Below are 16485 nucleotides of genomic sequence, written 5' to 3' on the forward strand. Positions count from 1 at the left end.
TGATCTTTGTCTCTTCTGTTATTTTGAAGTATGAATTATAAATGGTGTTCAATCTTTGCCTAGACTTCTTATTAATAGCCACAGACTGTTTCTTGAATGAATGGTAACGGAGTGAGTAGTAATTCAGCAATGTCAATTAGCGTAGAGTTAATGTTGGAAGCATATAAACGCGGGGGAAGACAAGAAGAACACTTTCTTCTCTACCTTGTCATATGCAAATGATAACACGAAATGTCATCAAAAGCTGTTTGGCTAGATTGTGATCCAGGTCATGATGATGCGATAGCAATGCTATTGGCATTCTATGGTAGACAACAAGCAGGAACAAAATCATTAGACGTTTTAGGTATTTCAACCACACATGGAAATGCAACCGGACTTCATACATATACCAATGCCGTAAAATTATTAACGGCATATGGAATCAAACCAACACAATGCAAAGTATGGAGAGGATCAGATGGACCGATACTACGAAAAGGAAAGGTCGACGTAGGAATACATGGAAATGATGGTTTGGGCGGAGTGGAATGTTTGCCGGACTTGAAAGATGCAAATGTACAAGAACATATACGAGCTACATCAAAAGATCAATTGGACGGCAATGGAATGCCACCAGCAGATCCTTTACGGTTGGTACAACATCAGATAAGCATACTTGAAGAACGAAGAAGGCAAGGCTTACCACCTATTTCCCTAATTGCTACCGGACCTCTAACGAATATAGCTTTGTTGATCAAACTGTGTCCTGGAGATGGAAGTTTGTTAACGGAAACAGTCGAGCAAGTCGTTTTGATGGGAGGATCGGCTGGAATGAGTGGAAACAGAAGTCCACTAGCAGAATGGAATATTTACGTTGATCCTGAATCCGCTTCGATCGTATTTGATTCTAAACTCAAAGTAGTTATGGCAGGGCTGAATGTTACTCATCAAGCAATCCTTACTCCTTCTTTACATACCACTCTTTTAAACAAGACTAAATCTTCTCCGATTCGAAAGTTGGTCTCTTCTGCAATCACTTTCTTTGCTGATACATATGCTTCCGAATTTGGATTTATACATGGTCCGCCAATTCATGATGTTTTAACAGTTGCTTACGTCTTAGATCCAACTTTATTTTTCTCTCTTGAACCAAGATTCAATACACCTCAACTTATCGATCAAAGCTTTTCCACTCAACCAAAGAAGGTACCAAGTCAACGCTTCAGAGTGCAAATTGATACGAGTCCTTCTGATACTACTGCTGGAACGACCATCGTTGATTTTTATCAACAATGGCCAATAGAACATCAAGGTTGGCATGCTGGAGGAAAGAATGCAGTTGTATTAGAGTATGTTGATACAGAACGACTCTGGAAACTTTTATTTGATGCAGTAGATCATGCTGAAGATGTCTTATCAAGGTAAAACATGCTTACCACCTTTGAAATTCTATCAATTCTTCTTCATTGAAGCACAGAGTGGGATGTGTGAATCTATATAATTGGGTTGAAATCGGTATATGTTGTGGTGATACTGGGTACACGATGATGAAACAGTACATTGGGTGAGAAGAGAGAGTATAAAGAAGAAAAGAGAGTAGAGATTTTGTCCAGCACGAGAGAATATCAACAAATTTTGTCTCCAAATAACTTCCATCCAATCTTGCAATGCTTTTTTTTTCTTTTCTTTGTTTATAAATCAGTAGATTCGTTATTTCCGCCACCTGCATTGCTCGGATGACTGAGATGACACATCCAAATCCTAGTTTTGTACAATCGAAATAATTCTTTCACCAAATCACGAAAATCGACCCTTTGAGTAGCAGTATAATAAAATGTCAACTTTCTACGATCCCATTGCATTTCTGCAGCAACAACGCTCATAGGTAATCCACGTTGATTTACTTTTGTAGTGCATAAAGTTAAAGCACGTTCTTCATCTTGTGCTTTTGCATGTAATAAACTTGTATCTGATGGACCTGCTTTTGCAAATAATCTTTTTGGATTAACGGATCTCGTTAAACGTGATAATGTCATCGCAGCTGGATGAACGCCATCCGATTGTCCACCGGCTGCCAATTCGGCTTGATGAGCTAAAAATGTTTGTACTTGATCAACAGTAATGGAATCATTGATTACAGATCCTAAATCCTTTCCGCGATCAGCTTCCACAATAACCAAATCACCTTTACAGATATCTCCTTCACCTCCTTGTTGTGATTGTTTAAAGTACAAATCAGTCCTTCCTTGTTTGAATTCCACGATATACAATGGTGTATCACGAGGTAACATTTGCAAAGGAACTCCTTTGCCTAAGTCTTGCAAGTTCGACGATGCATTTTCTTGCGGTCCAGGGCCACTGCTAGGAGGAGCCAAAGGACCTAAAGTCACCAGTGATGCGATGGCATGATCAGAGAGCATTCCCGAAAACATTTGACCGTGCGCTGGCTTAGCATTGACATCGGGCAAGGCTGCATCAGTGCCGACAGCCTTGTCTGACGATGGCCCGATTTGGAACGAATGTGCTCGAGCAGACAGCATGCGAGGATGATCATGACGAGCATCCAATGAAGTGTTTGTGACTGTACTTCTTCGAGATTGCTGAACGTTAGAATAAGTCTGTTGTTCCGTTTCACGCTGTTGTTGTTGAGCAACTTCATCCAAATTCACACGCAAAGCATCAAAATCAGATGCAAGATCATCTTCATCCAAGGCAAGATTTCCACCTCCAAACATACGTGAGCCTGCAAAGCGTCCAACCGAGCTCGTCCTTGATCCTGCAGCAGGTCTGGTTACCTCAAATCCGATCGCACGTCTTGATCCTGTCAAAGGAGCAGCAGTGATCGAATGACGACGTGAATCCGTTCCACCAGCACCAAATGGAGCACGAGTGGTATCCTCACCAAAAGCACTGAATGAGCCTGCATGCATTGAAGCAGGTACGCCGCCAGAATAGGAATTCGCCATTCCACCTGCAGATCTACCACGGTCAAGATCAGGTGGGATAAAGTTTGAAAATGAAGGTGAATTGACGGTAGCGGTATGTTGATTATGAAAAGAGCCAAACGATCCTGGACTTCCCGCCAAGCCTGCACTGAAAGGACCTGCACCCCAAACTGATGCTGAACGACTATAATGGTCTAAAGGATTACCTCCCATACCTTGCAAAGCTGCAGCACTTGACGTGGAACGATGTCTTTGACCCGCATTGTTAAAGAAGGGACTTGCACTTGCAGGTGGTTGAAACGAGTACGCCTCTTCTCCTTCAGGCAGTCGCTCAAGTCCATGTCGAGCTGCTGATCCATCTGGTGATGCAGAGAGAAGGGAAGGTGAAAATGTTTGCATGATCGGTCCATGTCCAATCGCTGATGCTGTATTGATAGACAAGGATCTTTGACCCAGCTCTGGACGACCGTCTACAGAGGTGTTGTTGGCCTGATCACCAATTCCCAATCCCATTCTTCCTCCGTTCATCCCGTTGCTTGACAGACTTCGACGTGTGTTGATCGGTTGATGAAGCCAATTGGACACTCCTGTTCCAAAGGTGGACTGCTTTTCGTCAGTAGAGGTAAAGGAGGAAGGTGCAAATGGTTCACCTCCGTTGTGACCGTTTTGATGTGTTGATCCCCAAACGGACGTTGCGTTTACGTCGCCTTTTTCAACGTCCCACGGCTTTGGCAGAGAATGATTTTGACCACGAGAAGCAGCACTTGTCGTTCTGAACAAATGTTCGCTATGTGGATCAAACGTTCCGTTTGGATGTGTGTTCAACGAAGAAGCAGAAGAAGGTGAAGATGAATCGGCAGTGGAAAGGTGTTCGGATAAAGGATGTCCACCACTATTTTGTCTGAATGAAGAAGGTGCAAAACGACCACCACCACCACTTCCATTCACAGATCGAATAGGAACGGCAGTTGCAGCTTCTGAATTTGCACGTTTAGGTGGTTCACGACTACTTGACCTTCTTGATTCTTTATGAATCGGATCGGATTCTTCTACTAAAGATTTCCGCCACTCTTGTTCACTTGCCCCACTTGAAACTGTACTATTTGTATTGTGTGGACTACCGATTTGATCGACAATCCTGTCACCGTTTGCAGAAATGGCGATTACCATTGCGCGACCTTGGAAACGACCTGTCACTGTCTGTCTACCTTTGCTTATTGCGTTGTTTGTTGGGTGGATGTTATTCTCTACTTGAACATCGTCGTGGGGGGTTGAATGTCAACTTGACCTGATCGTGTGAGCTTGACAAAAGAGTTGACGATGAGAATATAATTTTGATTTAATAAGGTATAGCAAATGGATGTAAGAGTGATGATGGCTGATTAGAGAGGATAAGTCAAGCTTGATAAGATGAGGGGAGGAGTGGAGAAAAGAGAGAGAGAGAAAGAGAAAAGTAGCTTAAAGAGAACAAAGCGTATACACACCAGACCAGAAAAACGCGCAAGTCTGGGGTACATGAGCACCAAAATTAAAGCGCAAATGCAAAAAACAACACTGCCGAGATGCTATTGACAAGCATAGTAGGAGTCTAAACAAATTAAAACTCGTTCTCAATCGGCGCCACGAATTGAATTAAAGAAAAGAGAATGTCAACGGGCACAAACACACACACAAAACTCCAAATTAAACAACTTATATTCCAGTAGTGCCTTTTGTTGCTCTCGTTTCACTTCCGTAAATCAAGGTACATCATCCTGCTCCCCTTATCTTTTCCCACACTCTCTGCTCTCGAAAGGGTAAAAGTTCATTTTGGTGTCCCTGCTTTATTAAAAAAGTAATTATTTTTGACCAAATCAATTGACCATAGAATCTGTCAAGACAATCATCAGCCAGCCGTGTTGTTGCCATTGTTGTCCGTGTTGAACCTAATCGCGGGGCTTCATTTCCGCACGCATTAGGACCCACATACACACACTTGCGCAACGCTAATTGCTCCTCTTCTACCCCAGGATTGGCATTTCTGCGCCGCGAAAGAGAAAAAGGCCGCGGTCACTTTTATTGCTTTGCATGCACAGCACACTATACAAAGCAGGCAAACGGACTGTAGTGTGCGTTTACAACAAATGGAATTCTGCCACACACACAGAAAAAAGGTAGTTTACAAAAACATTAATGGAAAAATGAAAGTGGTGGACGGAGAAAAAAAAAGGTAAACTCGAAAGATGATAAAATGCAAATAGTGAAAAAGAGATCAAGGTCTATCAGCATGAACTTCTAGCCATCGAGAATCAGGTATGATCTCATTTCGATGTTGTTCGCGGTATTGTTTTGCACCTCTTCCCCATCCATCAGTGGTAATACGTAAATCCCATGGTAAACTTAAAGGATAAACGCCTTGCAAGCCAGATTGATCAGCAGGACACCAATTCAATATATCGGCAATCTCCGGCGCAGAAGAAAAGTAAGGATGAAACCTTCTTGTAGGATTACGTTCCAATCTCTTTTGTCGTAATTTGCCATGACATCCATACATGTCCCGTTCGAATAATGTGTATCCTTTTAGCTTCTCTCCTTCGTACTGTGCCGTATTATCACCTTCATCGTCAAATGGAACGTACAAGTATTTACGTTGTCCGCGTAAGTATCCTTTTACTGGCCAACGAACTGCTTTACTGTGCAATTCATCAAAGCGTGCTTTCTTCATTCCATATCCCACAATCGTAATCCGTTGTGGATATCGTCCTGTAAATTCACGGAAACGTGCAATGCTGAACAACAGATTCTCGAATGAGTCCAAGGCGAAATTCTCTGTCGTCATCCGAACACCTACCAAACCAGGAGATGCTGCTACTCCTGCATTCGATTGTGCTTTTGCTCCCACTCTGCCCAAGATTTCATCATGCGATGCTGTAATCTTGTTGTGGCTTTCCACTCGTTCGGTAAAGTTGAATCCTGGCAAGACGGGCAAAGAAAGATCCGAAGAAATTGCCAATGCCAGTAAACTTTCCGCCTCTGTTTGCAATGATGTAGTTCTTGTTTGTCCTCCGCTGAAAATTAGCAAGGCAGTTGGATCAGCATCAGCAATTTCCACACCTTTTTGAATGTGCTTCCAAAATGTCTTCACGCTTCCACCTCTCTGGTATGGTTCCAAGATCCAGTTCTCATCGTTGAATCGATCTTTAAAGTCATTTCCTGCCCAAATTGCATGACCGGGCACCAATACCATATGATTCAATTTATCTACACCTTTTGGCGGACTTGGAATGGAATCGCTTAACATCGAAGGTGTTAGTCCATGGAACGATTGCCAAGTAGCAAAGCCAGGCGGAGGAATGTAACTTTTGCCAAACAAGAGAAATCGCATATTCATCAAAATTGACATACTTGCGATACCCAAAAGTAACGCTATCCCAAGATTTGTTACTCTTGATCTTGCTGCCAATCGTTCACGCAAAGTTCCCAATGCTGATCCAGGTCCGTGTGCTGGACTTCCATTTAATGATAAAGAGATGCCAGATTTGCGTGATCCATTGCCGGAGAGCACCGAAGTGGGTGCTCTTGGAATCATGTTGTAGGGATGTGGATGGTAGGGTTCAGAGAATGTATGCTTTTCTATAAATTGACGCCTTGCTGAGAAGACTCAGAAACGACCATCCACACTTTCACCTATTTTTTGAAGAAAGTGTCACTTTTGCGATCGCTTCTCCAGACCGTATGAAGGATGTAAAGGTAAAAAGAGAAGATCTTCCGATTTTTGACAGATATGTGAGATGCAGTCAATCAAACCGATAAGCTGTGCAGTGGTAGCCGACAGGAAAAAAAAGAGAGAGCTTTGTTGGGTGCGGTAGTGCGTGTGTGTACATTATTAAAAGTGGACAAAGATTTGAAAAGGGCACAATTGCAGACACGCGTTGATTCTTTCTGTTTCTATGAATAGAGTCTTGTCGGCATATTCTCTTGCTTTACGCCTGCCTACACAATACACTGTGCGCTGCGCATAAAGAGAGGGTAAGGGAGGCAGCAAGGGCTTATAGCAACAATAATCCACAACACTTACACGCTCTTATCCCGTACTCGTCCCGTGTCTATTAGCATACTCATTTGTATATCTACAGACAGAATCGCTCTCCAATCAATCATCTCAACAAACAAAAACCATCAATTATGTGTTCGCGGTGAAATGAAAGCTTCAGTGCATTGAAGCAAAAGCGCACAAACAACTTATACAACAATGCCTCGTGCTGGCACTGGGCCGATCACAATGGCAGAAGATCCGACAACTTTAACACATTCTTCTTTTGCTGCTGGAGGTGGTGGTGATTATGATATTCACAGTAGCAGCCCTTCTTCCTCTTCTATGGAAAGGTCATCAAGTCGCTTCACTACAAACGTTTCAGACTTTCAACTTCCTCTACGAAATGGATCAATAGCCAATACAATCACAGCGCCAAATAGTCGAAATGATGCAGAATACGGCGTTACCTCTACTTCACTTCCTTTGCTCAGAAGGGCGGCTGCAGCAGCTGCTTTTGCTAATGCCAGCAGTCGATCGCGACTACGAAGAGGTAGTATGCTCGGCAGAGAAGTGCCAAAGGATGAAGGATTGACCAGCAGCGAAGAGGATGAGGATATGAGCGCACCCGTCGATAAAAGCCCTTCGCCGAACAATGACTCTTCCTTTCTTCACAAAAATGCACAATCAGAGCAAGATACTTTGGACGATGATATGCAGATAGAGACAGGAGATGTGTCACTGGAAAATGTCAAATTGGAAAGTCGTTCACGACCTAGTACACCACCTCCTCACATCTCTTCCGGTACAACTTCAGATAGTCCTGGAACACCATTCGAATTAGGCAAAGCAGCTCGAGGTGGACAAACAAGAAGAGGTGCAGGTCGTAGTAGAGGGAGTCAGGGCTTTCGTGATAGAGGTGTACAGCGAGTTGCGGCATCTTTGCGAGACGAAGCACGTCCGTCAGATAGTGAGATCGCTTCAGAAGCCAAACTTCAACGAAAGCTAGCACCTGAAAGCGAATCGATCACTCCCAATACACCGAGATTGTTGGCGGTTGGTGCACGATCACCTGTTGCACTACGAAAACAGCAAGCATCCTCTACAGCAGGACAAGCGAGCAATAGCGTCCAAGCATTTGATGATGACGACCTCATGTTTCATGATCACTTTGATCCATACGATGGTGCTGATTCCAGTGACGAGGAAGAGTTTGGCTCCGTTTCCGCTGCGAAAGTAGGCCACACTGCCAATCTTGCAAATACGTCAAACGAAGAAGAAAATGAAGTTCAACAACATGCTGATGCGATTGCTATTCCAGGTGCTGCAACTTCTCAAAGAGAGAAACTCTGGCTTGGCTTTCGTGAATCTACACCGGCTGCTGGTTTACGTAATTCTCCTGGATCGGAAAGAGTGCTTGGAAAAGGTCGCCCGATTCCAATGGGCGGTCCAGGTAATGGGTTGTCTTCTTCTTATGGATCACCTTCTTTGGATACAGCAATGGATGCAGAACCTGTTGTTAGTATACCGATGCGACCGGGTCTAACGATGGCATCGCCAAGCCTATGGGGTAAGACGACAAAACGAAAACATGAAGCGGATCGATATGAGCCGTATTCTGCTTCTTTGCATAAGCGAAGAGCAGTGTCACCCGTTACAATTGCATCAGCAGGAACGGGGGGTGGAGCAGGACATTCGATCGCAGCTGCGGCTGCTGCTACTGCTGCAGCTTGGCAAAGACAGAGAGCACGTTCAAGTACGCCTACAACGACAGCACAATCGCCACTACTGCAAGCTATCCCTCAACAACAATCACCTTTGCTTTCAATTCAAACAAACAGCAATATGGGATATTTCAACAATCTGCCCATGCCGACTCCACTCTCGATTCCCTCTCCAACATTATCCGTCACACGAGCAATGTCAGGAACAATAAATGGAGCAGGAGGATATTTAGGAGCAAATGCACAATCCCTATCAAAGAGTTTGCCGCCTGGGTTGAGCAATAATGCAGCACGTATGAATGTGACGAATTCAAATGGATCAACGATGAATGCATCTGAAAGTCCATCATCTACACGACCATCAACGCCAACAAATGTGACTTTACCTGCATCAAGAGGTGGAACGGCAGCGAATGGTGGAGGAGGAAGTGGTCCAGGATATGGAAGTGGTGCTTTGGGATTAAGCTTAGGAAGTGGAACGAGCAAAAAGTTTAAGCAGGAGCAAGAAGAACAGGAAGAACAAGAAGATATGCTTGACGATGTCAATGCGATTCGATTGGGTGAAATGTGAAATGGGAATGGAATTGGTCGTGTAATGTATTATTTTGTGTAGATTAATGTACCATTATAGGCAATGAATTGTTTTGAATACAGAATGCTCTAGAAATACAGAGTGAGTGCTTCAAACTTGATGCTAATCGACGAATAGACGGATTTTGAAACCTGAATCTGGGAAGCCTACGTAGAGGCCATCTTGCCAAATGTTTTGTATCCGATCACGCCAAGAATTGGAAGTATCTGGCCTGTTGGAGCGGAAAATGCTTGAAGGTGCGGAATTTTGCGTTTGCCTACTCTCCCACCAAGATCGTACATGTGTTTGTGATAGCCTTCTTGTCGGTGCACTCCACCAACCCAGATTGGGCAGATTGGGATCGTTTTGTTGTTCTGGATACGATTGATTAGAAATGAATCCATTCGATAATCCGATCCAACAAGAAGATGGCTGAGCAGAATTTGGATCATCAATAGAGTTGGAGGTCTTATTGAGGTTTGCAGAATGAGAATCACCTTGAATTTGATTGGAAGAGAACGAGAAAAGAGCACAAGTGCTAAACATCAACCCAAGTATGATCACCGCACAATATGCACATGGTTTCGTTCGAATTGCATATGTGGTCACGAACAAGATCATCATCACTGGCGATACTGCTGGTAAAGGCAGCAAAAACAATGGTAACCACCATCGCAAGCAATGCATCTTTTCTTGATGGGCGCCTTCCTTTATTGATGTTGGTGTGTTGTTAGAGGTGAGCTTAAATTTGTATGCGTCTTCTAGCTGTTGCCCAAATCTTGTCTGTCTGCAATGCATACAATCCACACGTGAAGGTCAAAGTTGGGAACACGCCATATTCGTTGTGCAAAAGAAAAGTTAATATCTGTGAAAGAGCAAAACGCACGTACGCTAACGTTTCTTTGCAAACACCAAAGATGTGGAGCACAATCAAGAAGAAAGAAAAGTGAGCGAAAGATGAGTACGGATGCGGGGAGAGTATCATTTTCGGCTTAAGATGATGGCCGAAGCCGTTTGGGTTTCATGTATGCATACTTTCATTTTGATTGAATTCGATTCACTCCTTTCTTCTCTCCATCATATTCATTGTTCATATTACAAACATGGTTCTTTCATTCGTTCAAGATGTTATCAGCGGTAAGGCCAACATGGCCATCGGTTCTTTGCCATTGACTTTGTTGTTGGCTGCCATCCCACATTGGCATACAATTTACATCGCTGAATCCAAGAAAGTTCAAGGTGGATGGGCAAACGAGAACCCACGTGCATGGGTTGCAAGATTGAACTCCAAAGCTGCTTCAGGAAAGAAGTTGACCGAGACAGAAGAGTACATCTTGCGTGGTCAATCTGCACAACAAAACGGATTTGAATGGTTCCCAGTTTGGGCTGCTGCAGTTGTGAGTTGCTGATCAAATCTAAAATTAAGAACGTTTCCGCCTTACTGACAATCCTTTCTTCCCCATCATAGATCCTTGGTACTCTTGCCAAATTGCCAAAAGAGCAAATGGACAGATACACCGTGATCCACATTGCCGCACGTATCATTTACTACTACCTCTACTTGGCAATGGGCAAGCGTGGCGGAAGTTATTTGCGTACTGCAATCTTCCAAGTCAGTATCTTCCCTGCAGTTGCGATCTTCTTCCAATCCGCTCGCGCTTTAGCTTTGTGATCAGTCTTGTACAATTCAATTCAGGATTTACAATGAGATACTTTTATTGGTACAAAGTTCATCTGTTTTTCATCGCTTTGTCTTTCCAGAACGCCATAATTACATTCATCGCCTTTTTCTGAATGGGCTCCGATGGACACCATCCCTCATTGCCATTATCGAACACAGCATGAACTTCCTCTACCCCATTTCTGTGTCGCACTTCTTTGACTTCCATCAAATGCTGGTGCCAGCCTTTTCCTTTCAAGTTCTGCGCGACAAAGTCTCTCACCATTTCGTCCTCTTCATCCGCTTCCGAGCCATTGTTGCTCTCATTGTCCGAATGGTTTGAGTTGATAGGAGAGGCGTGTCTTGAGAGTTCTTGCTCGTTGCCGGACGACGGATCTTCCTCTTCCTGCATCTCTTCCTCCCCCTCATCTTCATCACTGTTCACCATGTCAAGAGGTGGCAGTTTGGACTTCTCCTGCTTTGCAGGCTTGGGCTTTGGCTTTGGCTTACTGACTTTCTTCTTCACGCCAATTTTTGTGAGGTATTGGTCAATGAGATCTGGGCAGGATCTCAAATGCTCTTCCGGCTCCCAAGTATCATCTTTGGCTTTGTAGCCTTTCCATCGAACTTTGAACATTCGATACTCCTCACCATTTGCGTTTTTGCGAAGACCACCATCCACAATCTTCTCTGGCTCATAATCGCCAACGATCTCAAGATCGTCTTCTGAGAGAGATGCCTCTGAACCATCATCTTCTTCCATTTCTACAGGTGAGTTGCGTTTGGCACTCTTGTGGTGCACTTTTGACCGTCCATGCGAGCCGGTCTTTTTCTTTCGTTTTTGAGGCCTCTTTGCTTTCGAATTTGTCGCCTTGGCCTTCTTATTTGTTGTCTTGGAAGTTGAAGCACGACTTTTATCCTCTTCTGCATCTGTGAAAAGTGGACTGTCTTCGCGATTATTGTTTTCTTGACCGTCACTTTCCTGTTCGTCGGAATCAGGTGCATTCATATTGCGCATGAATGCCTTCTGTTTTTCCTTTCCTTTTCCCCTTCCTTTCGATGGAGAAGAGATAGACTTTTGGGAAGATGAATGCTCTTCTCGGCTGCTGTTTCGAGTGACTTTCTTGCCTGAAGAAGAGCTTCCATCATGGCGCTTGTGATGAGTAGAGCGATGCTTCGATCCGCTTGAACGATCTTTTGAAGCGTTTGAGTGCTTTCGGGGTGAAGGTTTGGAAGCAGAGCGTGATCTTGTTTTGTGGTGATGATGGCCTTTGCGACGATCGCGTCCACGAGCCTCTTCACGTAAATGCTCTTGTTCGACTTCCATCTCCTCCTCATCCTCAGATCCGTGTTGGTAGGCGCTCTCAGCGTCGCTTACTTCACCTCGTGAAGACATCGTATGCACGCTCATTTGTTGATGGCTGGATGAGAAGAAAAGGCATGAATAGAGAAGAAGATCACAAAAGTATCAATACAGGAGGAGGCTTTGGTTTTGTGCATCTCGATTGCACTTTTGATGTGCCCGGAGAAAACACAGACACTTCTCAAGCTGCCCAAAGCGCAAAAGCGGTCTTTCCTTCAGCTTCCGAAGTGCAGCGTGAAGAGTGTTACTTCTTCTTTTGAGAAAGTTTGAACATCTCCGCCGCTTTTAATGCAAATTAATGCTCAACTCAGCAGACAAAAAAGGGAGAAGAATTACATTGCATAAAGTAAGATTGGCTTCAAGCTGCAGGCAGACAGACAGGCGCAATTTCAACGCTATACAAAACCCATGCAAGATTAAGCTTCGCGCTTGCACACAAAAGTTGGTGTTACCCTTCTTCTTCTTCTTCTTCTCGTGCCATCATCAATCAACTATGTAGGTCAACAACAGTACGATGACAGAAGAATTTGGAACGAGAGGAAGTGCAGCTTCCAAGATTGCAGAAAAGTACTTGAGTCAACCAACAGCCAAACAAAAGCTGCTGCTTAATGCTTTTCGTGCACCTGATTCGCGTTATCAGCCTATTTGTCGTTTCTTGACGTTGAAAGAATGTGCATTGGATAGAAGCAAAGGCAAGGAGACAGAGACTACCATCGATGACGCATGCGATGATGTTCATTTTGAACCAATCATCTACCCTCAAACAGATATGAGCTTAGGACATTGTAGTTATTTGAACACATGTCATCGAACATCTCGTTGCAAATATCTACACTTCAATCCTGTCAGAAGACCAAACGCACCTCCCTTTGAATGGCAAACAATTTACGATGACGATCCAATGCCGATCAGAAGGAAACAGACTGTCGCTACACCTACGGAATCTGGCGTAGAAGGCAATCTGTATGGAAACACACAACTTTCGCTGGAAGAAGATGAGCAAAAGTTTGTGGAAGCATTGATCAGACACCCAGCAAGAGCACTACATGCAGACGGATTGGAGGAGTGGAGTAGGGACGCACAACATTCACCAGAGCTAACACCCGCTCAATGGATCGATGCAGATTTAAAATCGTTTGATTATTCCATGTTGGGCAAATTTGACGTAATCGTTGCTGATCCTCCATGGGATATTCATATGAGCTTGCCATATGGAACGATGTCAGATGATGATATGCGTGCGATGCCATTCCCGCAATTACAAGATGAAGGCTTCTTGTTCCTTTGGGTGACCGGTCGTGCGATGGAGTTGGGCAGGGAACTGTTGTCTTATTGGGGATACACACGAACGGATGAGATCATCTGGGTAAAAGTAGGACAAACGCAGAGGCTGATTAGAACAGGAAGGACGGGGCATTGGCTCAATCATACGAAAGAGCACTGTTTGGTAGGCGTAAAGGTGAAGAATAACAAACCAGATCCAAGACTACCCATCGTATCCACACTTTCACCACCTTCAAGCGTCACGTATCCAGCTTCTCATGCTCCCGGAATTCCTGCCAACAAATTGTTACCTTCTTGGGCAAATGCAGGCTTGGACGCTGATGTGATTGTGGCTGAAGTGCGTGATACGTCTCGCAAGCCAGATGAATTGTACAACATCATCGAGCGCTTGTGTCCCAAAGGCAGAAAGATTGAATTGTTTGGCAGAAGACATAATGCTCGACCAGGTTGGATCACCGTTGGTAATCAATTGAAAGGCGATCACATCGTTGATGTCGATTTGAAACGGAATGTAGAAGCATGGAGACGGAAGGCTGCAAGAGCTTAGAAATTGTACTATACCCAACACACCATGTGAAAATATAAGAAATTCATACTATTTTGTGCAAAGAAAAGATCAATAAGCGGGTAAAGTCTAACATCGGAATCATAAAAGGAAATAGAGAAAAGATCTGTTGTTTACAGTGTTATTGAGACAATTATTGTTTCACTGTACCAATGATACCTTCTTTGTAGTATTTGGAAATGACGTTTTTGTCGTGCAACATGTTGAATTCTTCAGTTGCGTCACGTCCCTTGTAGAGCAAGATTGCCTTACGACCACCTGGGTGATCGTCCAAGAATCCGGTAGCATCGATCACTTGACCGTTAACGGCAACCCAGCAATCATCATCAGATGCATGCTTGGCGACTTCTTCCATGCTGATCTCTCTCAATTCAGTTGCAGGGGTTTCCTTCTTTTGAGCTTTGGAGTTCTCTGCGGCTGGTTGAGGGCCAGCAGAAGAAGTTGCAACTTGTTGAGTTGATCCAGAAGTGGCTGCATTTCCTTCACTTTGTCCTTGTCCGTCCCAACTGAATGTCAAACTAACATTCTTGTTATCAGGGTTAACACGAACAGTTGTTGCCAAATGGTTTGCAACTTGACCTGCACGTCCGGCAGCAATCTTTCCGGTAGAAATACCACGCAAAAGGTATGAAGTAACACTATCACCGGCAACACGACCGAAAACGACGCAACCCAAAAGGGAAGAACCTCCCAATCGGTTTGCACCATGAACACCACCAGCAATTTCACCGGAAGCGTACAAACCATCAATTGGCTTTCCGTTGTTGTCCAAAACGTGACCTTCAGGGCTAATTTCAACACCACCCATAGTGTAATGCAAAACAGGGGTCATAAGAGCAACGTGGAAAGTGTCATCCATCTTCATGTTATGGTTGTTGAAGAACTTCTTGTTCCATGGGCACTTCTTCTTGCCGGTTGCGATTTCATTGTAATCGTCAAAGGTAGCCTTGAGCTTGTCAGCAGAAAGGCCCATCTCTTTGGCCACAGCCTCTCCCGAGTCGAATTTCTTCATCAAACCACGTCCAGTGTAATGCTTGCAGTGCCATTCGATTTCCTTTGATGCTTCACCGTTCAAGATTAAACGAACGGGGAATTTGTTGTTATCCCACATACGTCCAGTAACGTAATCACGGTGTCCCAATTCATCGGCGAATCGGTTTCCTTCAGCGTCAAGTAAAAGACCACCACATCCACGCAAAGCTTCAGCGGCCAAGAATTTAACTTTTGCGTCAGGTTCTTTAGGGTCAACCAAACCAGTTGGGTGCACTTGAACCTTTTCCAAATCGATCAAACGACCACCAATGGCGGCAACCATTTTTTGACCATCACCAGTGCAGTGATCACCGTTTGTGGTAGGCAAATTCATCAAATCAGGACGATGCTTCTTCAACAAAGAGTTTACATCATCGAAATCGGCTGCGTAACCACCAGTTGCCAAAACGACTGGACCATGTTCTTGATGTGTTTGACCACCGGCAGTGTATTCGACACCAACGACGGCATTGTTTTCGTACAAGAGTTTTGTAACTCTTGCCTTACGAACGATTTGAACACGTTCGGGTGTGGTTTCTGCCAATTCTTCAATCTTTTCCATTTGTGCATATGTGATTGTCATACCTGGGAATTGAGCGCCACCACGATGGGTACGTGGTTGAGAGTGACCACCCAAACGAGAAACTTTTGACAAATCTAGGGCGAATCGATCTTGCAACCAATTGACAGCTTCACCTGAACGACCAGTCAAAACTTTGATCAAATCATCTCTTGCCAAATCACGAGCGGATTTCTTTGTGTCGTTGAAGAAAATCTTTGCTGAATCTGGAATGTCCAAATCAGCTTGAGTGGCGGTTCCGGCACCATTGATACCTGAGGTGGCTTTTGTACTGTTACCACCAAAAAATGCGTTCTTGTCCAAAACCAAGACGTTTCCACCACGTTCCAAGATGGTGTGAGCGGCTGATAAACCACTCAAACCACCACCGACGACGATTGCTTTAGCCATTATGTTAGAAGTGTGAATAAAGGGGAAAAAAGAGGAGAGTTATGAAGTAATCGTTGAGAACACCTGAAGGGGAGATTAAGTAGGTGTGATGGTGAGAAGGAAGAGAGAGTTTGAGAGGTGTGGGGAACAGAAGTACCTCATTCCCTCCTGATGCCCTCGGCTGACCAATGAGGATGCTTTATCTAATTGTATGCATAATACCAGTCAATCTTGTATGTGTGCGCACTTTCCTCTTCATCACTGAGTGTATATTATTCAATGTCAATTGCTTTGATTCGGCGTTTGTGTGAAAGCGTGCCGGTTGCATTAGATTTGTTGCTAATCATCCGAACAGGCATGCAAACGAAGAGGTCATTCTTCCAGTCAAATGGACACGT

The 16485-nt window shown here is 44.1% G+C and overlaps 8 protein-coding genes across 8 annotated transcripts; 4 read left to right on the forward strand and 4 right to left on the reverse strand.

Annotated features, from left to right (window-relative positions):
- Positions 1–190: 190 nt before the first annotated feature.
- Positions 191–1440, forward strand: FA14DRAFT_160587 (nucleoside hydrolase). The gene has a single exon (XM_025498742.1). It carries the CDS (start codon positions 232–234, stop codon positions 1405–1407), a length of 1176 nt encoding a protein of 391 aa, XP_025355743.1. The 5' UTR covers positions 191–231; the 3' UTR covers positions 1408–1440.
- Positions 1441–1706: 266 nt separating this feature from the next.
- On the reverse strand, positions 1707–2330 carry FA14DRAFT_115956 (PSP1-domain-containing protein; the record flags this gene model as incomplete). The annotated part of the gene is made up of 1 exon (XM_025496142.1): positions 1707–2330. A coding segment is annotated over one exon (624 nt), but the record flags the coding sequence as incomplete, so codon positions are not given.
- A 2394-nt stretch (positions 2331–4724) lies between these two features.
- Positions 4725–6602, reverse strand: FA14DRAFT_160588 (uncharacterized protein). Its single transcript, XM_025498743.1, has one exon. It carries the CDS (start codon positions 6493–6495, stop codon positions 5179–5181), a length of 1317 nt encoding a protein of 438 aa, XP_025355745.1. The 5' UTR covers positions 6496–6602; the 3' UTR covers positions 4725–5178.
- Positions 6603–6858: 256 nt separating this feature from the next.
- Positions 6859–9316, forward strand: FA14DRAFT_160589 (uncharacterized protein). The gene has a single exon (XM_025498744.1). The coding sequence runs from the start codon at positions 7159–7161 to the stop codon at positions 9232–9234; it is 2076 nt and encodes a 691-aa protein (XP_025355746.1). The 5' UTR covers positions 6859–7158; the 3' UTR covers positions 9235–9316.
- A 449-nt stretch (positions 9317–9765) lies between these two features.
- On the reverse strand, positions 9766–9921 carry FA14DRAFT_114858 (uncharacterized protein; the record flags this gene model as incomplete). Its single annotated transcript, XM_025496074.1, has 1 exon — positions 9766–9921. A coding segment is annotated over one exon (156 nt), but the record flags the coding sequence as incomplete, so codon positions are not given.
- Positions 9922–10136: 215 nt separating this feature from the next.
- On the forward strand, positions 10137–10967 carry FA14DRAFT_160590 (uncharacterized protein). Its single transcript, XM_025498745.1, has 2 exons — positions 10137–10631; positions 10703–10967. Exons 1-2 carry the CDS (start codon positions 10338–10340, stop codon positions 10904–10906), a joined length of 498 nt encoding a protein of 165 aa, XP_025355748.1. The 5' UTR covers positions 10137–10337; the 3' UTR covers positions 10907–10967.
- Positions 10968–12771: 1804 nt separating this feature from the next.
- Positions 12772–14088, forward strand: FA14DRAFT_145295 (MT-A70-domain-containing protein; the record flags this gene model as incomplete). Its single annotated transcript, XM_025497270.1, has 2 exons — positions 12772–13182; positions 13264–14088. 2 exons carry the CDS (start codon positions 12772–12774, stop codon positions 14086–14088), a joined length of 1236 nt encoding a protein of 411 aa, XP_025355749.1.
- A 151-nt stretch (positions 14089–14239) lies between these two features.
- On the reverse strand, positions 14240–16108 carry FA14DRAFT_120495 (putative OSM1-fumarate reductase; the record flags this gene model as incomplete). The annotated part of the gene is made up of 1 exon (XM_025496409.1): positions 14240–16108. The coding sequence occupies one exon, from the start codon at positions 16106–16108 to the stop codon at positions 14240–14242; it is 1869 nt and encodes a 622-aa protein (XP_025355750.1).
- Positions 16109–16485: the final 377 nt, after the last annotated feature.

Source organism: Meira miltonrushii (genome assembly GCF_003144205.1).
Source record: "Meira miltonrushii strain MCA 3882 unplaced genomic scaffold FA14scaffold_2, whole genome shotgun sequence".
NCBI lineage: Eukaryota > Fungi > Basidiomycota > Exobasidiomycetes > Exobasidiales > Brachybasidiaceae > Meira > Meira miltonrushii.

What these genes read in the sequence shown, in the direction of transcription:
- FA14DRAFT_160587 (XM_025498742.1), top strand. Translation starts at nt 232, where the DNA reads ATGTCATCAAAAGCTGTTTGGCTAGATTGTGATCCAGGTCATGATGAT.
- FA14DRAFT_160588 (XM_025498743.1), bottom strand. Translation starts at nt 6,495, where the DNA reads ATGATTCCAAGAGCACCCACTTCGGTGCTCTCCGGCAATGGATCACGC.
- FA14DRAFT_160589 (XM_025498744.1), top strand. Translation starts at nt 7,159, where the DNA reads ATGCCTCGTGCTGGCACTGGGCCGATCACAATGGCAGAAGATCCGACA.
- FA14DRAFT_160590 (XM_025498745.1), top strand. Translation starts at nt 10,338, where the DNA reads ATGGTTCTTTCATTCGTTCAAGATGTTATCAGCGGTAAGGCCAACATG. An exon ending in CAGTTTGGGCTGCTGCAGTT is followed by an intron (nt 10,632 to 10,702) that starts GTGAGTTGCTGA and finishes TCCCCATCATAG; the next exon opens with ATCCTTGGTACTCTTGCCAA.